At 54.7% G+C, this 23095-nt stretch overlaps 2 protein-coding genes across 10 annotated transcripts in view; both read right to left on the bottom strand.

Moving 5' to 3' along the window:
• The window catches only part of DDC (dopa decarboxylase), a 45445-nt gene extending 35810 nt beyond the window's left edge, over window positions 1-9635 (bottom strand). The window contains exons 1-2 of one of the 4 annotated variants that reach the window (XM_064482348.1): window positions 9498-9635; window positions 6041-6110 (exon numbers count right to left, since the gene is read on the bottom strand). The gene's annotated coding sequence lies outside the window, so the exon portion shown is untranslated. Of the gene's footprint in view, window positions 1-6040; window positions 6111-6419; window positions 6490-9497 lie in introns of those variants that run through there. The other 3 variants (XM_064482349.1, XM_031444998.2, XM_064482347.1) reach the window with 3 other exon arrangements.
• A 2031-nt stretch (window positions 9636-11666) lies between these two features.
• Window positions 11667-23095, bottom strand: part of GRB10 (growth factor receptor bound protein 10) — a 116705-nt gene continuing 105276 nt past the window's right edge. For all 6 annotated transcript variants that reach the window (XM_064482346.1, XM_064482345.1, XM_031444999.2 and 3 more), the window contains 2 exons: window positions 21114-21207; window positions 11667-14448 (listed from right to left, as the gene is read on the bottom strand). In XM_064482346.1, coding sequence (XP_064338416.1) covers window positions 14302-14448; window positions 21114-21207 — 241 coding nt within the window. In that variant the 3' untranslated portion in view covers window positions 11667-14301. The remainder of the gene's footprint in view (window positions 14449-21113; window positions 21208-23095) is intronic.

Raw genomic sequence — 23095 nt, 5'->3', positions numbered from 1 at the left:
TGCAGACGATGATAAAGGCTAAGACAGATGACTTTCCAGGCCTTGTAACTTATCTTACGAACACCATCTGTGGCCTGTGGGCTTCTCCAAGCAGAGGCTGAAACTCTCTCTCTGCTTTCTCGGGAGCAACCACAGACCCTGGACCACAGGAAGCCCCTCCAATGTCTGCTGAATGAGGCCAAAGTAAATGGATGAGTGAATGAGCGGAAAATCTTTTCGCTCTCTAAAAATTTTATTTCTGAAGTACGTGATATCTGACTCCATCCGCTGCCTGTAAGACAAGCCACAGCGGCCAGCCCATCACACGTCTGCCACAAAAGAGCCACAGGAGAGCATCATGGCTCAGAGGTGATGGGCCCCTTCCCCCCAGAATTGTGCCCACCCCTACCCGAGCCTCTCAAGTCCAGTTCATGCTGAGCCTCAGACCCAGCAGGTGCAGAACTGACTTGGTTTCCCCAGTCTTGGCTCTGGAAGTTCACCCTGGATTTGGGCTTCCTTCCCCTCTGGTCCCAGCGGTCCCTGTGGTCCTAGCTGGAAACACCCCCTTCCTTGGACCACTAGAATCCTACCTTTGCCACAGCTGTTTGGCGTGACCCTGACCCGGGCTCTGCATGGTGTTCCACTGGCAGTAGGGGTGGATGGGACTGAGTGCCCACGGGCCTCCGTGCAGACCGGACAGGACAGGACAGGGCAGGGCAGGACCAGCCACCGCCACTGCCGGAGGGTCAGCGCACCCACCCGTCCGGGAGGAAGGAGGACCAGGGCCAAGGTGCTCTGTGTCTGTCCGTGGGCCTGCCCATCAGTACAGACCAGCTGTGCTCCTGTTTCAGACCCCGGGACACTGGACACTTCATTCAACATTCCTGACTTTCCTTTTCTATCCAAATTACAAAAAAAAAAAAAAATACTCTTTACTTTTTTTACACCATTCCAGTACAAATAAATCATAATTTATGTTTCAAAAATCACTTCTCTCTCCAGAACTGGGAAGCCTTGTCCCCCGCTTTATTTTTTAACTTTGAACACGTAGGTATAATCTAGGGTCCTAAACTAACTGGCCTGATTCTCCCCTGAGTCGACTGGTTTTTTGATGGCAGTTGTCCCTGTGAGCACAGAAGCATGAATAAACCCAACAGGAGAAATGCTTCTAACCACCTCGGTAAGGAAGCTTCTAGCAATGAGAGGCTTCTAACAGTAAGAATGGCGGTCTGTTAACGTGCCTCAAAAACACTCCTCTAAGATCTTTTGTGCCTGTTCAAACTCTAGGAGGAGTGTGGGATTAGCTGACACACACTACTGTATATAAAAGAGAGAAACAACAAGGATCTACTGTACAGCACAGGGAACTATATTCAGTTTTGTAATAACCTATCATGGAAAAGAATTTGAAAAGAAAATATATATGTGTATGTATATGTGTAAGTGAATCGCTTTGCTCTACCCCTGAAACTAGCATTGCAAATCAGCTACACTTCAATAAAAAATAAGAATGAATTGTAAAAAAAGAAAAGGACTCTAGTTAACAGTGAGTTATTTAGGACCCTTATGTTATTCAAGTCAGCATTTTTTGTCGGTGGCCATAAAGCAGATGAAGACAGGCGGACCTTGGAGATATTTCGGCTTGGGTTCCAGCCCACCTCAATACAGAGAATATGCCAATAAAACAGGTCACACATGACGTTTGGTTTTGCAATGCAAATAAAAGTTATGCTTACAGTCCGCTACAGCCCATTAAGTGTGCGACAGCATTACATCTAAAAAAAGAAAAATGTATAAACCTTAATTTAAAAACGCTTTATTGCTAAAAAATGCCAACCATGGTCTGAGCCTTCTGCAAGTCATAATCTTGTCGCAGTAGGAACATCAGAGATCGCTGACCACAGGTCACCACAACAAACAAAATAGTAACGAAGTGTAAAATACTGTGAGAATTATCAAAACGTGACACAGAGACACAGACAGAGTGAACACTGTGGGTAAACTGGCACCAGTAATTGCTCGATGCCGGGTCGGCCCAAAACTTCCACTTGTAAAAATCGAAAAAATTTGTGAAGTGCCATAAAACGAGGTGTGCCTGTAATCAAAACCAGCCCGCGACAGGCCTGTTGGGGGGGGACAAGCAAGGGTCACGGCCACCACTTCTGGTCACCGTGGCAAATCCTTTAAAAATAGGTCAGTGGTGGAGCGTGTGCTTAGCATGCATGGGGGTCTGGGGTCAATACCTCCAAACAAACAAACAAACGAAAAGCTTTGGAAAGAAAAGCAAGCAAGTGCGAAAATTCTTGCATCAGTAATTGAGCATTAGTACCTCATTTTGTAGCTTTGGAACCAGCAGCAACTCGTTCATCTCTTTGCATGAACCATTTCACTCAGATATATATATTTTATCATCCTCCTGACAAATCAAAAGGCTGAGGCACAGAGAGGCAAAGTTCACAGCTAGACCCACACTCTGACCCTCGACCCGGCCCTTCCTGGGTGCACTGGACTCAAACACAAGCAGGGCACAACCCCTGGAATATGGCACAACCAAACCTTGAGATTAAAAACTTGAAAATCCAGCTTCTCTCTGAGCCTCCGGGACTGGTTTCCCTAAAGATCATTAGTTAACTCCCCTCCTTGAAACCCCGCTCATGGCAAACGGCAAAGAAGAGAAAATGAAGTTGCAACAGCTCTTCGCTGTATGGGATGCCCGCGGCCATGCCAACTGACCTCCAAGCCTCCACCTTCAATCTGTGAAATGGTCATAACGCTAAGTGCTAGATCGACTTCTAGCCAGGGGACAGACTCACGTACGCGAGCCGCGGTCCCTGCCAGCATCCTAGGGGAGTTTGCTGTCCGGAGGGCAAACCCCACAAGGGCCCGAGTGGATGGGCAGTGGGTTCCAACTGGTCAGTGTTGGCCACCCGGTGGGTCTGGGTTAGCGGGGTTCCCTGCTACACTTTGCAAAACCGGATTCTGCAATCCTGCCGTTCCCCCTGCTCCCCGACTCCCAGCAGCCTCAGGGAGCAGAAAGAACAGAATTGAAGGTCATAGCATGTGGGTTTGAGCCCCAGCTCCGCTGTGACATGCTGTGCAGCTGCTGGCAGACCCTGTGGCTTCTCGAGTGTGTTTCCCCACTTGTAACGCGGCAGGTGGAGGCTGCAGGCAGGAGGCACTCAGGACGTGAGCGTGGGGCTGTGGTTTGTGGTCCCTGATGTCAGGGAAGAAGCAGGCCGGGTCATCATCAGGTCAAAGGGAGCAAGAGAGAAACAGGCAGGGAGGGGGGTTCCTACCCTGGACACACATCAACCCTCAGGGGAAACCCTCCCTCCTCTGACGTGGCAGGAGGGACCTTTGCATCCCAGTTTCTGATTCGGTCCCATTGATGTAAAATCAGGGCTGCCCCCATCCTGGTATTTTCCTGGCCGACCTTCCTTTATGGGAAGAAACCATATAGAAACTGGGAGCATCATTTTCCAGCCGAGTCCCATGGGAAGACACGGCCTTTTCCGCTCGCATCCCTGCCAATGTCTCGTGACGTCGTACACAACCGCCGAGAAATCCACACCTTGAGCCCGAAGCAGAGACGCGTCAGCAACACTCAGCCAGCTGATGTCATCGCAGTTGTCATCAGGGTACGCGTAGCCTTTCGGTAGCCTCTTATCAACCGATTTCTCTAATAACCTGAGTACACCAGGCTTGACTACGTCACAGATGTAACCTCGTCAGCCCCCGCTGGGCAGGTTTCGCAAGGTCTCTCCAGAAAAGCCAGGATGATGCAAAAATGTCACCCCCCCCCCCGGTCAGAGCCCCAACACCCCCATCTTTGCTAACTCTGATCACTCATTCCCATTTTAAATTTAAGCCTGGAAGAAGGTACAGATTCATCACTGCCACTCCTGTGTTTGCTCTTCTGAAAAAGGTATGTGAGACCCATCAGAGATTTAGATTTAAATTCCCTGCTCTGCTTCCGTGTTATGTTGGCGTCAGACCAAGAGAAGCTTCCTGAGATGGAAGCCCCCTTCAATTTTTTTCCCTTATTTTTTTCCCTCCGTTCTTTCCTCCCTTTCTCTCATTCTCCTGAAGTCACGTTAACAGTCCTCAAAAGGTCAAAGCCATCTGCCTCTTCTATGGATGTGAGGCTGTTACATGATGCTCCGGTCGGCTGCCTGTCTCCACAACAGCCAGCACCCCCGGCCACACCACGTATTGATTTAACAGCTTGTGCAAACACACGACACCTGCTGGGGCGAGCCCAGGCGGGGGGCCATGGGGCACGCTCTGGGGGGCCTCCATCCTTTGCCCGCGTTAGTTCAGCAGCAGACACGACTCCTCCATCCATGGTGACCGCTTCATTCCTCCCTGGGCAGGGCTGTGGTCCTGTCCCTGGCGTTGCTAAGGAGCTCCCACCTGCAGCTCAAATCCTGAGAACATGGTGGCGCTTGGATGCCACACCCTCTCGTCCAAGAAACCAGAGGAATCGGTCCTTCTGAACCGTGTGTCATTAATCGTCTCAACAACCCCAAAGGGGAGTATTGTTACTGCCATTTCATCAAGTGTCCCAGGGGCAAGTGCCCCGCCCAGGGCTGCAGACGAGTAACGGGGGCAGTGGTGCTGGACTTTCTGATTTTCATGCTGCCTCCCCCCTGGCCCCTGCGGCCGGGTGTCCGTGCCCACCTGTGCTGCCGGCCGCCCCTGAACCCCTGCCCTCGGGAGGCCTGAGGTGTCAGGGCCCACAGTCCCCAGCAGGGCCCCTGCCTGGGCTGGGAGGCGGCTCCTGCCACCCAGAGTGTGGTCGGGGTCCTGCCCGTTCATCACACGCAGGAGACGTTCCAGGTGGGAGCGTGGGGCCCCCACCTGGGCCAGTCCTGATGCCAATGGAAACAGGCAGATGGGGAGCAACCTGCAGCCCTCTCTGCACCCCAGGAAGAGCCCATCTTCCCCAGCTCCCCCAAACCTTGACAGGCGCCGAGCGGTCCCTGCGCACAGGGGCCCCCGGGGTAAGCCCCTCACCTCTGTGCTCTCAGCCTTCATGGCAGCTCTGCTAAGGAGCCAAATTATCCTCACGCTGAAGATGAGGAAGTGGGCTCGGGGAGCCGGGCGGCTGGTCTGAGCCAGACAGCTCGCAAGCGGCCTCACACGTAGCTCTGCGCTCTCAGAAGAGCAGACCCGTCCCCTCTGGCCTGCGGTCCCCCACGCCCGTGGCTTACAGGGAACCTAGCCACGTGGACAACACAGCAGGATTTCAGCCTTTCTTCCAAGGCCGTGCGCCTCCCCCCTCTCCCTCCATCCTTCTCCAGGAATCCCTAAGAGCCCCAGAGAAACTTGAGGACCGCACGTCTAAAGCACTGATGGAGTCCAATTCTCCTGGAGTCTCTCCCCAGACTCAGATGGAGAGTACGGAGCAAAACCTTGAAGAAGAAGAAGACAGAGCAGGGGAATAACCCCCCCCCCAGCTATTTATCCGAATTTGTGGACGATGAAGGGGGCTTTGTTATTATTTTAATTATTTCCTTCTAATTGGCTGTGCAGAGCAGTCCACCTGCCATGTGCCTGGGAGACACGGGAGAGGCTGCTGTGAAAGCCAAGACTTCTTTCTTTTTTTTCTCTTTCAGAAACGTCCGGACACTCTTCCTGTTCCCTATGTCTTGATTGTACCAGGATGACCGCTGTCCGCGCCAGCTTTGACGCTGCAATTGTCCGTTTTGGTTTTGGTTCAGTTTCAGAAGGAAAATGCTGATTTCACTGAGCAATCACCTGGAAAGTCCTAACTCTTGGAACCTTTAAGAGAAACAACATACCCTGGGCAGGGGGAGCCCTCATTTCGATCCCCTCCCACCTTCCCACCTGCAATGCACCTGCTTGTTCATAATACGGTTCCTCTTATTGGCACCGACTGTAGGCTCAGCCCTCATAAACGTCAGACCCAATGTTTACGCCTGCCATGAGGGAGGGAGCTGCTGGCTGTCCTTCACAGCAGAGGACCAGAGGGGTCCGTCTGGTCTGCAGACACGTCTCTTCCCACCCGCCTCCCAGCCTCTGTGGGCTCCAGACGCACCAGGAACCAGCCTGGAAAGTCGTTTCCACTCGCTCTGTTATGTTGCTATTAACGGCTCCGAGGACGAGAGCTAAAAAAAAAAAAAAAAAATCAGAAGTTTCTGATTCTTTGCTGGACTTGTGGCTTCGAGGGGACACCCACAAAGGCAGGGGACTTCGGTTGGCTCCTGTTTTCTCAAAAAGTTCCTACAGCCTGCCCCAGCGGCGCACAGCTGGATGCATGCCCGCCCGGCCGGCCAGAGCAAATCAGTCCAGCTGGGATCAACAGGCAAATCTCCTGTCCCCGGGGTCCCCAAACTGGAAGGACCCGGCCGTCAGGAGCTGGCTCCTCCGGTGGGTCTGTCTGGTCCCCCAGGCTCCCAGGACAAAGCAGTACTCACAGGCAGCCCGAGGTGCTGGATTCTGTCTCCTCTCCTTCTCCCCTCGGCGACAGTTAAAAGGCACAGAGGATGAGAGCCATTTATGTAGACAGTGTCCGCCTCCCCAAAGCCAATCAGAGCGGCTCGCTCTGCCGACTTCCCTGGCAGCGTCTCCCACCTCCCGCCCTCCTGCTCCCCACCCCACAGGACGTGGGGGGTGGGGGCAGAGCAGGACAGGGTCCGCGGGGCCTGCGGGGCGGGGGTGCGAGCGGACCAGGAAAGGGGGCCCTGTGTCCCAGGGCCCTGCGCGGGGCCCGGGCTGGGGCCGGATCTCCTGGGGACTCTCCGGACCGCCTCTGGGCAGCCACAGGCTCCCTGGCTCTCTCAAGGGGCGAAGACGGGCCCTACCCTGCGCAGCGCTGGGCTGGGCGGGGAACACTACATCTGCTCCTTTTTCCCTCCCGAGGGTGAGGGGGCGGCGAGGACCCGCGGTGCATGGGGCTGACCTGGGGACCCGCGGTGCAGGGGGGCTGACCTGCTGGATAGGAGGCTCTCGGGGTCCAGCCCCTTAACCCAGATCAGAGAGAGAAGCAGAGGCAGGTAAGGACATGAACCCAGGCTCCTCTGATTCCAAGTCTTGCTCTTTGACCCCTGAAGTCTGCCAGCATTCAAAACGAGGGCTTCCTCAGAAGCCCTTGATCAGTGCCTCCTGGGGCAGGTGCCTGTCTCCCTTCAGGTGAGCGTAGAGCCGAGAACCTGCAAAGGGGGGCCTAGGCGGGCTCCCCTGAGGCCCGGAGCAGCACGCGGGTTCCTCTGCTCCTGCCACACTCCCGCACACCCCCGCAAACATCCATGCACACACACACACGCCGCACACACACGTGCACACACCACGCACAGGCACCGTGTCTATGTGCATGCACAGATCCACGCACACATACATGTGCACACACCATCATAAACATACACGTGTACACACAGACACACACACACACACACACACACACACACAATGCACTTCCAGGGCCTGGGGAGAAGTCAGGAGCTGGGGACCCCCCAGAGAGAGCCATTCACCCCGGGCTTAATTAAGCGGCATCTGTTGAAAGGAGCATCTGCCCTCTTGGGCAGAGCTGGCCAGGGGCCAAGGCCTCCAGGAGCTGGGGTTGCGCTGGGGCAAGTGGGCGGGGCCCGGGCAGGTGGGCGGGGCCGGCAGGGACCCGGGCAGGCGGATGGGGACTGGGGAGGTGGGCGGGGGCCCAGGCAGATGGGCGGGGACCGGACAGGAGGGCGGGGCCGGCGGGGACGGAAGGGGTGGGGTGGGCAGCGCGCAGCTCCCTCCCTCCCTCCCTCCCTCCGCGCCGCTGGCCGCTGCCCGCGGGCCGGTGCTGGGATCGGGGCCGTTTGCAGGGGGTGGGACCGCGCTCCGAAGCAGCTCGCAGGGGAGCCGCCCGAGGGCCGCTCACCCCCCAGCGCTGCGCAGACAGCAGGGAAGGGAGGGCGGCACGCTGGACGCGACTGGCCGGGAGCGTGCGGGCCGGGCGGGGTGACTGGGCGCAGGGCTCCAGCCGGACGCCTTGCCCCTCTTCGCGGGGGGGCCCGTCTCCCAGCACCCGGCCCGGCCCGGCCCGGCCCGGCGGCGGCGCAGACCCCTGGTTAACCCTGCATGATACGCGGAGGCTACGCACACACAGGGCTGCAGGTGTGATGGGGGGCTGACACCCCTCTGGGCGAGGGGGCCCTGAGAATGAAATCTAACAGTTCAGAAAGAGTTACTGTGATCTAGTCAGCATTTACGCAGGTCCCATTACAGGCATGTTTACAGAGGATCATTCAGTCCCTCACAGCCACCGTCACAAGGCAGGTATTGTCATCCCCAATGTACAGACGAGGAAGCAGAGGCCCAGAGAGGTTAGGAAGTTAGCCCAAGGTCACACAGCTAGCTGGCTCTCATTCAGAGCACTGCCCGGTGTACTTGCTGTGTGGTATTCCAGGATGGGAGGCAGATCACGAAAGAATAAATAGAGAGAAATCCACGGTTAATTATGACCAGAGCTGCAAAGCAAAGTGTGTGAAGAGGGCACAGCCCAGAGAGGAGGCTCGCAGCTCTGGACCTGACTGCACTTGGAGGGGATGTCAAGGCACTGACGGGTTTGGGGCAGAGCACTGACATGCCTGAGTGTTAAAAGTCACTCCAGCTGTTGCTTGGAGAATAAAATGCAGGGGAGAAAATAGACAGACTTCAGAATTACGAAAGAGATAGGGGAAAAAATAATAAAGAGGTAGAAACAAAATGCTGTGAAGTGGTCTTTTGAAGATGCAGCTCAGGGCTAAGACATCCAGCTGCAGCTTGGGCTCGAGCCTGCCTTCCTGACCTGCTATAACGTGGGCTGCCTGCTTCCCCGTCCTCAGGAGCAGGACGATAGGAACGGACCTAAGGAAACCTTACAAAAGATGTGCAACACTTTCATGGAGAAACTTTGAAAGCTTACGGGAGGACATCAAAGGAGACCCAAATAAATGGAAATAAATGCTCGTCCGTAGGTAAGAACACTACATACTGTAAATAGTTCCATTTTCCTCAAATTGATTAACAAATTCAATACCGCTTCCATCAAAATCCCCATTGAGGGGTGAGGGTGTATAGCTCAGTGGCAGGGTGCATGCTTGGTGTGCACGAGGTCCTGGGTTCAAGCCCCACTGGCTCCGTTAAGGGGAAAAAGTAAAAAATAAAATAAAATAAATTTTAAAAAACTCCATATACAGAGAAAGAAACAGGAGCCCAGGGGATGTGGTGCCCCAAACCTCATTGGTGGCAAACTTGACTGTTTGCGGAATCCACACCTGTCCTGTGCTTGCCTCTGAGACGATCCCCAGCTCCTGCCTCATCACACACGAGTGAGAGTGAGTGAGTGTGTGTGCACACACCAGAGCCCGCAGCGCCTGCAGCCTGACAGACGGCATTTGGCTTCTAAAGGTCTCCAGTCCCCAAGTGAGTTTTGACCTTTGCGCCAGCATCCAGCCCTGCAGCAGGCAAGTCAGGGTACAGGGGCTGCCATTACCAACAATCACGACCTGATTAAGAATAAAACCGGGACTTACTTGCTGGGAGTTCCAGCTCCTCTGGGCCTCGGCTCCTTTCCGGGACTGAGGAGAGCGGGGCCAAGCAGGGGGAGGCGTTGCTTTAATCAAGTCACTCTCAGGGCTTCACATCTGTGCGTTTCCCTGAGCTCGCATGTTCAGCCTCACAAGCTGGTTAAACATTAATTTCTTTGGTGACAAAGGTCGGGAAATCTTGAGAAACCTAGAGGGAGCCACTCATCACTGGGGAGCCTGGGAAGTCTTGTTCTTGACAGCTTGTATGTTTCAGTCCAAACCCTGGCAGAATGAATTTTTCTTACTACCATCTGTACCCCCCAACAGCCCCAATTGCAGTTTTTCAGCCCCAGTGGGTCATCTGGTGAACTCCAGCCTGCACCGTGGGAAGCCTGCCTTGCAGACATTCTCCTGCCCCTCCAGGGAGCCCCCAGGCAGAGCCTGCAGGTCCCAGCCCCTCCACCCCTGCCCCTCGACCCCTGGAAATGCTAGTGAGGATGCATGGGACCATCCTGTGCATGGGATCCGGACACATGTGTAGAGAACACAAAGTAGACTGAATTTTATCTGAGCGTAAAGCGAGGCTGGGGGCGATGAGGGGAACTTGCCCCGGGGGAGTCTGCAGGGAGGTGGGGAGCTGGAGGTCCCGCTAAACCTGCTCCGAGCTTGGGGCCAGCAGGTGCAGAGAGCAGAGTGGGCGGGAGGCTGTGTCCGGGCAGTTCATTAAAGGACCAGCTGCAAGGCGGGGAGAACAGGGTGGTTGTGACCAGAGGGATTTGTCACCAGCGTGATGTGGGGACCGGTTCTCTGTGTTCTGCCCCGGGGCAGGGGTAGCCCAGGGCTGGAGGAAGGGTAACTGGAACTCACTGTCAGTGCTGGAACCCGGGACAAGGAGAGTGTCATTGAGGACATGCAGACCTCCACGGGAGCCACCGGAGGAACGAAAGGAGAGGAGGGATGGGGGAGTCAGCTCCATGGTGACACCTACTTTGGTAGAACAGCATTTGTGAGGTCAGAAAGCATGGGGTGGATTCCAGGTCTGGAAAGAAGGCCAGCCCCCCAGGACCACACAAAGCAGGGGACATGTTACATCATCTGTATCCCCTCCAGCTACATTGGGGCCATCGAAAGGGTCCGAGAAAACTTTGCCCTTAATTTACCAATGCTTTAATCACGACCACGCTGGCTCTTGTGTGCGAAACAGACCAGAGGGTAACGAGAATAAAATTATCTTCATTCTCTTGGTTTGGAGGAAACCATGGAACATGGTGAGAGTTCAGGATGGGAGATGAGACGAGGAAGAGTCGTAGGATTTCGGATGTGTGTGTGCGCGCACATCTGTGTGCATCTGCATGCATGCACTGTGTGTGCAGTGTACGTGCACGTGTGAGTGTATGGGTGCGTATGCGTGTATGTGCATGTGCACACATGCATCATGTGCACTGTGCTGGGTGCATTGTGTGCATGCATGTGTGCGTGCGCACGTGCATGTATTGTGGGTGCGCTGTATGTGCATGCACATACATGTGCGTGCATGTGTGCGTGTATGGTGTGTGTACATGTGTGCACGTGTGTGCATGTGGGTATTAGGAGGTTTCTGGGCAGAGGAGGGCTTGGGAGTCCGGATGATCCCCACGCTGTGGACATCCACAGCCCTCCCCACGTACGCCCTACACACACGTACACACAGCAGCCCCGCCATCAGTACCCCGACCCTCACGCACCTCTCATGAGGTGCAGAGAGTGGCCAGTTCTTTCTGCTCTTCCTCTCAGGGCAGCCTACCTTTGAGGGGGTGAGCTCCCCAAAACCGAGGCCTCAGGTTCTGAAAACAAGTGACAATTGTCTCACTGCAGTGTGAGGACAGGTCATCGGGCTTGACACGTGAACTCTGATGAGTTTCCAGAGGTGTCTGCTACACCCGCGTGAGACCTGATGACCTGTGAGGCACTTGGGGGTTTCTGATCTTGTGCCAGAGCTGCGGGGGGACGAGGCGGGGGACTGTCCCAGCACCAGCACGGACGCACATCACACATCACCCAGCAATCGCCTTTATAAACTAGTTTTTAGCCAAGTCGGAAGTGCATCGTTAGAACATCCCACGTCATTTCCCAATGTTCTTAGTGGCCGACCAGCCGGAGGGTTTTAAAACACAGAAACAGGCATTGCAAGCAACAGACGATGGACAACACTGTGTTCGTGTTTATTTCTAATTACAAGAAACAGAACATCAGTCCCTTATTTTTACAAAAATACCTGAACGTTTACAATTAGGGTCACAAGCCCAGGAGCTGTATGTACAGAAAGCACGTGGAACAAAGCTTTTGTCTCTGAAATGAACACCTTCCACGTCCCCTGAAAATGTTCACGCGTCACGGCGACATCGCAGCCTTCGGGGAGCAGGCCCGCCCTGCCCAGGTGCGCCCGCCGGTCGAACCATCAGGTAGTAAGTGCAGAAGAAAGAAGACAAAACGTCTACACTGAGGCACAAGTGTTTTCGAGGTTTAGAAAACAGAAGAACGTTCTGGAACGCTAACGCAGAAGGTAACAGACCTCCCCTCTTTCACACTAACACCCAAAGCATTTGGTGTTTTGTTTTATTTTATTTTATTTTATTTTTTTCCCTTGTGGATTCCATCCAGCTTAACTACACGGAGGTTCCATTTAGGGAAGAAAATTGCAGGCAGAGATTAAGAAGTCGGCAGGCTCCGAAACGACCCTGAGCTGTCCCGTTTACATTCATGTGACTTAAATACAAAAATAAAAGTCGAATGTCCTTTGGCCCCCAGCCGGCCAGGCTGGACGCCCGCCTCTTGGGGCTGTGGGAGGCTCACCCTCTCTGGCGGCTCACTGAGGTCAGGAAGGTACAGAGACCACATCTGACCAGCACACACAGAACCGTGCACCTGTCAAGCTTTTGTTCTCCTTTTTAAATAAAACGGGTTATTTATAAATATGAAATATTGGAGATATTAGCCGTTTAATGATGGGGTACGGAGTGACTGTCATCTCATGGGTGGAGACTTGTCCATGTAAACAGAAATAAAAGAAATGCTAGATGTGTTTGTTTCTTGTTTTTTTGTTTTTTGTTTTTTAAAAGCTTTTACATCCAACCGGTAAAGAGAAAAATGCCTAACAGAGGAATGAGCGCGTCAGTCCCTGGAGTGACGTTTGCGGGAAGCAGACTGCCGGGTCTGCCTTGAGAATCACCCAACGGTCAACGGCGGGAAGGATGGACAGGCTTCAAAAACAAAAAAAACATGTCCTACTAAAAAAAAAAAGTCTTCATTTCTATAAGCAGACATTGCATGGAAGACAACTGGAGTGTGTCCTGTCAACTGAAATGCAGCGTCCCTGTATCCCGGACCACGTACAGCTGGGATGCACCACTGTGTCCCGGACCACCTGTGCCCCTCGGGCAGCGCGCTGGCGGGTGGGGTCCAGGCGGTCCACGGGCTGGCGCAATCCGGAGCGGCCAGTCTCGTGTGGTGACTGTGATCTGGGGCCAGGAGAGACTCTTTCCCCAAGTAGTCTGTGTGCCCTCGCATGGGAAAACTCGGCTAAGGGGACAGGGCGGGGGGACGGGGACAAGCCAAGCCGCCATCTGACCCAGCTCCTGGAGCAGGAGATGGTGTCATGTTGATAAAACCTGTCAATGGCCACCACCGCCGTGAGGGACTTCTGACCACAGGCCAGTGGAGGGGCCGCCCGCCTCCTCCAGTCACTGACGCGTGGAGGTCTCAGTAAGACAGAGGCTGCCAAGCAAAGACCTTTTCAATACAGGGCTGCATCGATCTGCCCTTTCCAGTGTTTCCATCTCTGTCACCATGGAAACCCCCTGGAGACCAGAGCGGGTACCACTTCCTTTTAGATCCTTTAATCCCCCGAGGGAGGGAGGACTGCCGTGAAAGGCCGGCACCACCAAAGAGCAGCCTGGAAAGCCTGCAGGTGGGCCAGACGGCCAGCATCCACTGTGGGTGGGCACCAGCTGTGTCTCAAGGAGGCTGTGGCTATAGGTGTGGCCCTGCCGTGTCGTGGGACAGCGAGTTTTCCAAAGAAAACCAGTGTCCTGCACCGCATAGGACATGCCACGTGGACAGCATGAGTTGGGGGGCAGCCACACAGAACAGGGGTCGACAGAGCGTGCCGCCTGGCCAGGCACACAGAGCTTGCCAAATGCCTACCACAGGGGACACCTTTTATCTCAAAAAAGCTTTCAAGTATCCGGGGAAGGGCCGGGGTGCTCTGTTATCTGGGAGCTGAATCCCCTACGGTCGCCTGCAGACAGCGGGCACCACCCCCTGCAAACACAGTCGGCCTCCCGCGTCTGCCCGTCTGGAACAGCCAGGCTTTGCACCTTGCGCGCACTGACACGCTGCCTCCCTCCTGCCGGGAGCCGAATACAATACTGAGAACAAAGGAGTGCAAAAAAGGGATCAATACAAAAAAAGTAAACATATCAGTTTTAATCGTCAAGATTATTCCAGGGCAAGAGTTCAGGTCCAATCACTTGTCTCCGTGTCGCGCGCCTCCGAGGCCCGGCCACGACGGTCGATCCAGCTTCTCGAATCTGCGCTCGCTCTCACGCCCTCCCCGGGGAGGCTGGCGCGGAGGGAGGCGACCCGGCCGGGTCTGCAGCAGCAACTCATTGCCAAGTCCAACCAGCTCGTCCGCCGTGGTCGGCCGGCACCGAACGAACAGATCTGGCTCCGAGTCCCCGGAGCGCAGACAGGCGTGTGTCCGGAACAACGCGCAGACCTCTCCGGTCCAGTGTCAGCTTCCTCCCGCCTTCGGCCAAGAGGAAATCTGAGGTCATAAGGCCACTCGGATGCAGTGGTGTTTCAGCTTGCAAGGCAGGACTCCTCTGTTCAGCTGGTAAAAGTCCACGAGCTGGATCAGGTCGGAGAACCTGGTCTTCCCCTCGTCCAGGCTGAAGAACAGCTTCCCGTCCTCCTCACACTGCGGAGACAAGAGCACCCTCCGGGTCAGAGGCCACACTGGGCACCACACGGGCCGGCGGCCGGGATTCGTGCCGCCCGCTCGTGGGGGGGGGTTCTCAGGGACACACAGGGGATTGGCCCGCTGAGCTAGGAAACGTCAGGGCGGGAGGCCGGGGAGCCAGGGCTTTGTGCCGGGCGCGGCCAAGTGACCGAGGGTCCCAGACAGCCGGCTCCCCTGTTCCTGGGGGGAGTGTGGACAAAAGGGTGTCTAGCTCCTCCCAGCTCACCCCACTCATGAGGATGAGGCTGGCCAGTCAGTCTGTGAGGATCCAGCGAACGCAGCCCACCCCTGGAGGAGGGTGAGGTTGACCATTAACCGTAGTGTCCAGGAAAGTGGCACATCCCATGCAGGAGGGTGAGGTTGACCAGTTAACCACAGTGTCCAGGAAAGTGGCACACCCCGTGCAGGAGGCTGAGGTTGACTAGTTAACCACAGTGTCCAGGCACCTGGCGCACCCCGTGGAGGAGGCTGAGGTTGACTAGTTAACCATAGTGCCCAGGCACCCAGCACACCCCGTGCAGGAGGCTGAGGTTGACTAGTTAACCACAGTGTCCAGGCACCTGGCGCACCCCGTGGAGGAGGCTGAGGTTGACTAGTTAACCATAGTGCCCAGGCACCCAGCACACCCCGTGCAGGAGGCTGAGGTTGACTAGTTAACCACAGTGTCCAGGCACCTGGCGCACCCCGTGGAGGAGGCTGAGGTTGACTAGTTAACCATAGTGCCCAGGCACCCAGCACACCCCATGCAGGAGGCTGAGGTTGACTAGTTAACCATAGTGCCCAGGCACCCGGCGCACCCTGTGCAGGAGGGTGAGGTTGAGCAGTTAACCTGCAAGTGCCCAGGCACCCAGCACACCCCATGCAGGAGGCTGAGGTTGACTAGTTAACCATAGTGCCCAGGCACCCGGCGCACCCTGTGCAGGAGGGTGAGGTTGAGCAGTTAACCTGCAAGTGCCCAGGCACCCGGCACACCCCGTGCAGGAGGCTGAGGTTGACTAGTTAACCATAGTGCCCAGGCACCCAGCACACCCCGTGCAGGAGGCTGAGGTTGACTAGTTAACCACAGTGTCCAGGCACCTGGCGCACCCCGTGGAGGAGGCTGAGGTTGACTAGTTAACCATAGAGTCCAGGCACCCAGCACACCCCGTGCAGGAGGCTGAGGTTGACTAGTTAACCATAGTGCCCAGGCACCCAGCACACCCCGTGCAGGAGGCTGAGGTTGACTAGTTAACCATAGTGCCCAGGCACCCATCACACCCCGTGCAGGAGGCTGAGGTTGACTAGTTAACCATAGTGCCCAGGCACCCGGCGCACCCCGTGCAGGAGGCTGAGGTTGACTAGTTAACCATAGTGCCCAGGCACCCGGCACACCCCGTGGAGGAGGCTGAGGTTGACTAGTTAACCATAGTGCCCAGGCACCCGGCACACCCCGTGCAGGAGGCTGAGGTTGACTAGTTAACCATAGTGCCCAGGCACCCGGCACACCCCGTGCAGGAGGCTGAGGTTGACTAGTTAACCATAGTGCCCAGGCACCCGGCGCACCCCGTGCAGGAGGCTGAGGTTGACTAGTTAACCATAGTGCCCAGGCACCCGGCACACCCTGTGCAGGAGGCTGAGGTTGACTAGTTAACCATAGTGCCCAGGCACCCGGCACACCCCGTGCAGGAGGCTGAGGTTGACTAGTTAACCATAGTGCCCAGGCACCCGGCGCACCCCGTGGAGGAGGCTGAGGTTGACTAGTTAACCATAGTGCCCAGGCACCCAGCACACCCCGTGCAGGAGGCTGAGGTTGACTAGTTAACCACAGTGTCCAGGCACCTGGCGCACCCCGTGGAGGAGGCTGAGGTTGACTAGTTAACCATAGTGCCCAGGCACCCGGCACACCCCGTGCAGGAGGCTGAGGTTGACTAGTTAACCATAGTGCCCAGGCACCCGGCGCACCCCGTGCAGGAGGCTGAGGTTGACTAGTTAACCATAGTGCCCAGGCACCCGGCACACCCCGTGCAGGAGGCTGAGGTTGACTAGTTAACCATAGTGCCCAGGCACCCGGCACACCCCGTGCAGGAGGCTGAGGTTGACTAGTTAACCATAGTGCCCAGGCACCCGGCGCACCCCGTGGAGGAGGCTGAGGTTGACTAGTTAACCAACCATAGTGCCCAGGCACCCGGCACACCCCGTGCAGGAGGCTGAGGTTGACTAGTTAACCATAGTGCCCAGGCACCCGGCGCACCCCGTGGAGGAGGCTGAGGTTGACTAGTTAACCATAGTGCCCAGGCACCCGGCACACCCCGTGCAGGAGGCTGAGGTTGACTAGTTAACCACAGTGTCCAGGCACCTGGCGCACCCCGTGGAGGAGGCTGAGGTTGACTAGTTAACCATAGTGCCCAGGCACCCGGCGCACCCCGTGGAGGAGGCTGAGGTTGACTAGTTAACCATAGTGCCCAGGCACCCAGCACACCCCGTGCAGGAGGCTGAGGTTGACTAGTTAACCACAGTGTCCAGGCACCTGGCGCACCCCGTGGAGGAGGCTGAGGTTGACTAGTTAACCATAGTGCCCAGGCACCCGGCGCACCCCATGCAGGAGGCTGAGGTTGACTAGTTAACCATAGTGCCCAGGCACCCGGCGCACCCTGTGCAGGAGGGTGAGGTTGAGCAGTTAACCTGCAAGTGCCCAGGCACCCGGCACACCCCGTGCAGGAGGCTGAGGTTGACTAGTTAACCATAGTGCCCAGGCACCCAGCACACCCCGTGCAGGAGGCTGAGGTTGACTAGTTAACCACAGTGTCCAGGCACCTGGCGCACCCCGTGGAGGAGGCTGAGGTTGACTAGTTAACCATAGTGCCCAGGCACCCAGCACACCCCGTGCAGGAGGCTGAGGTTGACTAGTTAACCATAGTGCCCAGGCACCCGGCACACCCCGTGGAGGAGGCTGAGGTTGACTAGTTAACCATAGTGCCCAGGCACCCAGCACACCCCGTGCAGGAGGCTGAGGTTGACTAGTTAACCACAGTGTCCAGGCACCTGGCGCACCCCGTGGAGGAGGCTGAGGTTGACTAGTTAACCATAGTGCCCAGGCACCCAGCACACCCCATGCAGGAGGCTGAGGTTGACTAGTTAACCATAGTGCCCAGGCACCCGGCGCACCCTGTGCAGGAGGGTGAGGTTGAGCAGTTAACCTGCAAGTGCCCAGGCACCCGGCACACCCCGTGCAGGAGGCTGAGGTTGACTAGTTAACCATAGTGCCCAGGCACCCAGCACACCCCGTGCAGGAGGCTGAGGTTGACTAGTTAACCACAGTGTCCAGGCACCTGGCGCACCCCGTGGAGGAGGCTGAGGTTGACTAGTTAACCATAGAGTCCAGGCACCCAGCACACCCCGTGCAGGAGGCTGAGGTTGACTAGTTAACCATAGTGCCCAGGCACCCAGCACACCCCGTGCAGGAGGCTGAGGTTGACTAGTTAACCATAGTGCCCAGGCACCCGGCACACCCCGTGCAGGAGGCTGAGGTTGACTAGTTAACCATAGTGCCCAGGCACCCGGCACACCCCGTGCAGGAGGCTGAGGTTGACTAGTTAACCATAGTGCCCAGGCACCCGGCGCACCCCGTGCAGGAGGCTGAGGTTGACTAGTTAACCATAGTGCCCAGGCACCCGGCACACCCCGTGCAGGAGGCTGAGGTTGACTAGTTAACCTTAGTGCCCAGGCACCCGGCACACCCCGTGCAGGAGGCTGAGGTTGACTAGTTAACCATAGTGCCCAGGCACCCGGCACACCCCGTGCAGGAGGCTGAGGTTGACTAGTTAACCATAGTGCCCAGGCACCCGGCGCACCCCGTGGAGGAGGCTGAGGTTGACTAGTTAACCATAGTGCCCAGGCACCCAGCACACCCCGTGCAGGAGGCTGAGGTTGACTAGTTAACCACAGTGTCCAGGCACCTGGCGCACCCCGTGGAGGAGGCTGAGGTTGACTAGTTAACCATAGTGCCCAGGCACCCATCACACCCCGTGCAGGAGGCTGAGGTTGACTAGTTAACCATAGTGCCCAGGCACCCATCACACCCCGTGCAGGAGGCTGAGGTTGACTAGTTAACCATAGTGCCCAGGCACCCGGCGCACCCTGTGCAGGAGGGTGAGGTTGAGCAGTTAACCTGCAAGTGCCCAGGCACCCGGCGCACCCCGTGGACAAGGACACAGCCCTGGGTCCTCACAGCCGGCCCCCGGGCAACCTCCTTCAGCCCCCCACCTTCACGTTGCTCCGTTAAGAAGCAAACACTGGATAACCATAACGGATTAGTAAGATCGTGCAGGAAGAGCGACTTGCCCGGGTCCTGGAATATTTGGTCGTGATTTTTTTTAAGATGGAGGAACTGTACAGAAACAACCACCTTACTAACGTCAGTTTTAACAGAACACGTTTTAAGCTCAATGCCTAGAATACGGTGCGAACAGGAAAGCCGCTTTGCGCTGTTCACACAGAGGGGTTTAGTTTTATTTGTTTATATTTGTAAACATACCTACTTATTTATTTTTAACATTACATCATTTTATTTGGCAGCATTTCCTCTCTTCTTAAAAATTTGTGTATATATTTTTATTTTTTTCCCATTTTTCAAATTGAAATAGAGTTGATTTACAATGTCGTGTTAGTTTCTGGTTTACAGCAGTGATTCGGTTACACTACAGGCATTACAAGCTATGGAACATAGTCCCCTGTGCCACGTAATAGGACCTTGTTTGCTATCTATGCTGTACATAACTGTTTTTATCTGCCAATCCCAAACTCCCAATTTATCTCTCCCTCCCTCCTTCCTCCCCTGCTAACCATAAGTTCATTTTCTATGTCTGTGAGTGTCTTTCTGTTTTGTAAATAAGTTGGTTGGTGTCAAAATACTGGCTTTTGTTCCCTGTGCTGTACAATGTATCCTTATTGCTTATTTATTTTGGGGGGGGGTGCCAATTAGGTTTATTTATTCTTTAATTTCTTTTTAAATGGAGGTGCTGGGGATGGAACCCAGGATCTCATGCATGCTGAGCTGCACCCTCCCCCCGAGGAGGTAAGCTTTAAACTTGCATGGATTAATAAGCTTCTTCACTCCAAAAACACTGTTTGGAGCTGCAAGCACACCCATAGCCTGTTTTTAAGCACAGGGGCTGCAATCCTGGTGCCGTATGTCTCAAGTTCCAGTCCCTCTGATCTTCCTAGGATTTGGGGTTATTTGGAAGAACGGTAACGATCTGCTCCGCTGGCCAGCACTTTCCCCCTTTATTTCACATTTGAGGCTAAGAGAGTAACATCTGTGTCAGTAATACGATGCAGTGGGCAAACGACAAGGGTTGTGCCTCGGAGAACAGCTGCCAGGTTGGCATACAGTGTTTGGTGGACCCTGAAACGTCTGGGCTCCAAGCGTGTCCCTTTCTAGTGTGGCCCAGGGCGGGCCCCCCAGAGCGATCGGGGCTCAGTTTCCTCATCGACACAGCAGCGAGCGGCTGTCCCACAAGACCCCAGCCGGTGCTTCCGCCAGGTCACGGCAGCCAACCCTCCCTTCTCTCGGCCACGCCTCCCATCACCTGTCACCGGGTGACTCTGCAGACGCTCGGTATAAACTCCTGGGCTCAGAAAAGCTCGAAAAATGCCAAGTTCCACGATGCAAAACAGAGGCATTCAGTTCCTGTAAGCCTCCTCAGGACTGAACTGTGCGGAGGGACAGAGGAGCTCTCTGGGAGGGACACACAGGGCCGCCCTCTTGCAGCAGAATTTCCCTGGGTTTGGCTTCCCGGGAAACATTCCATGGAAGTTTTTATGACCTGTGGAATTTACCGATTCTGTGCCTACATTGCCATCGATACCCTTGACCGACACCAAACATCCGGGACCCATTTTGTCCATCTCACCCGCAACGAGACCGCGCATTCTTGGCGGTTCCTGACAGCCGTCTCCCACGGGACACCCGAGTCGTGAGCTAGAATCCGAACTTGGGCACAGCACGGAGATGAGCGACACTTGACCAACCTAACAATCATTTGGCAAGACAGTGGTGCCAACTAATGTGTCCAATGACGAAGCTTTTGAAACTGTTTAAATATGGAAGCTGTTTTCTGATCCACGGACCCCAGGGAAGGAGGAACAAAGCTTCTCTTTCGGCACCACGGTCACTCTTCCTAAAACCTTTGGGAGGCGCCCTGGTACCCGCCAGCAGAAATCAGACAATCGCTGAGATTTCAGTGGCCAAGAGTCGGACCTACTGAACACACCAGCCTTTTCATAAGCACACGTGCCCCTGGCGCCAGGCTCCCAGGCAAACAGTTCTGCTCTGTGTCTCCCCAGATCTGACCTCGCTGTTCCCCATCGGGGCCGTTTCAGCTTCAACCAGGAGCCAGACAGGCCGTGGGTGGACTGCAGCACAATGCCACCGCCTTCAACCTGACTTTTGTGGAAACATCGCTCCCGATTCCAAACGATTAAACCCCCCAAGAAACTGCTCCAAGCATCTCACCGGGAAGCCTGAAACTGTCTGACATTTCATGTTCTGGTTAGTTTATAACTTGAAAACTGCCTTAAGAATAAACCCGGGAAAAAAAAAAAAAAAACAGAAGGAGAATGAGTGCGTAAACATCGATACTTACAGGCAAGATCTGGAAATTTTTGATTTTCTGATGATGACACAGTGTGAGAACAAATGCCTTTGGATTGCTCTGGCTGTCACGGAGGAGGAAAAGCCTGCGAATGGAAATAATCAGACTGTTAATCTGAAAAATCCAGACTCATTAGTGTATACGTCTGCACACACACGCGCGCACACGGGAACACGGGCAGGCTCGGGTGGCAGGATTACCTCCACACCCGGACTGCGGTTTTGGACTGTCACCCTCCACGGAGAGGAACCCAGACATGGCTGACTCTAAGGCTAAGGCTGGGGAAATATGAGGGGAAGTGATCAAAGAAGAATGACCCAGGTCAAATCTGGCCACCAAAGTAGATGGTGGAAGTGGTGCATTGCAGCCTGAGAACACACTGCTTTGATAAATCAATGAGCAGATGCACAATAAGGGTGGAAACAAAGCTCCTTCCAGGAGCAGAAAGCCAGCTACATTAGTGAGGGAGGAGTATGGATTTGAGGACCACCCGTGGCAGTCGCCAGAGATGACCGCTAAGTAGGGGCACCGGCAGTGGATGCCAGAACCAGCATGTTTGATGAGAAAGAGAATGTTTATATCGTCTCGAAGCATCCACCCCACCAAGACTTAATGAGGATGACCGGGGACGCAGAGTAACCTTCCAGAAGAGAAACCCGGTGGGTACCGCCTTCAGCTCCTCCAGCCAGCACCCCCAGGAGTGAGAGAGCCCAGCCCAGCACCTCCGGACGGCACCACTTCCAGGGAGCACCTGCCTGAAACGCACCACCTGAACCCAGTTCTGCCGGAGCAGACTGGTCCAAACCCAGGCGCCGTCTGCGCTCACTGGACTGAAGCCCGTGCTGGCCCAGGGCGGGGCTGAGGATGCACAGGCTGTCTCCTTTGGTCGTAAAGGATGCAGCTAGGACCCTTGGTACAATTTGAGTGTGTACATCGGAGGGCAGGACTGAATTCATGGTGCTATGGTTCATAAGGGAAGCCCTTGTTTTTTTAGAAATTTCATAATAATTAGGATTAAAGGGGTATCATGCCCCAATGTACTTCCAGAATGGTTCTGACGCAAGAGGGAATACGATAAACCAAAGATGTTACAATGCTCACAATGGGGGTACCAGGGTACAACGCGCACAGGGGCCCACACCATCATTCTCACACCCATTCCACAATCTGAAATTACATCAAAAGGTCTACAAATAACAAATGCTGGTGAGGATGTGGAGAAAAGGGAGCCCTCCTACACTGTTGGTGGGAATGTAAATTGGTGCAGCCACTGTGGAGAACAGGATGGAGGTTCCTTATGAAACTAAAGACAGACTTACCCTATGATCCAGCAATCCCACTCCTGGACATATATCCAGAGAGAACCTTAACGCAAAAAGACACCTGCACCCCAATGTTCACAGCAGCACTATTTACAACAGCCAAGACACAGAAACAACCTAAATGTCCATCGACAGATGACTGGATAAAGAAGCTGTGATATAGTTATACAATGGAATACTATGCAGCCATGAAAAAGAACGAAACATCGCCATCTGCAGCAATGTGGATGGACCTAGAGAATATTATGCTTAGTGAGGTAAGTCACACAGAGAAGGACACACTGTATTATGGCACTTACATGTAGACTAAAAAATAATACAAATAAATGTGTATGCAAAACAGAAAATGCTCACAGATACAGAAAATAAGGAATCATACCCATCATCTTGTAATAACTGATAATGGACTATAATTTACAAAAAGACTGAGTCGCTCTGCTGTACACCCGAAACTAACACAATATCGTAAATCAACTGTACTTCAATTAAAAGACATTTAAAAATTTAGAATAGCACAAAGAAGTGTGAATCATTGCTTTCCCACTAACACATCCGGAATCAGATGGCAAGACAGACACATGCTGGAAAGAAGGAGGAAAAAGTCCCCGAGCCCTAACCCCGGGGACAAAGAAGAAACAGCCTGAGAGGAAA

Source organism: Camelus dromedarius, chromosome 35, assembly GCF_036321535.1.
Source record: "Camelus dromedarius isolate mCamDro1 chromosome 35, mCamDro1.pat, whole genome shotgun sequence".
Classification (NCBI taxonomy): Eukaryota; Metazoa; Chordata; class Mammalia; order Artiodactyla; family Camelidae; genus Camelus; species Camelus dromedarius.
This window is presented reverse-complemented; position numbering and strand designations above follow the sequence as displayed.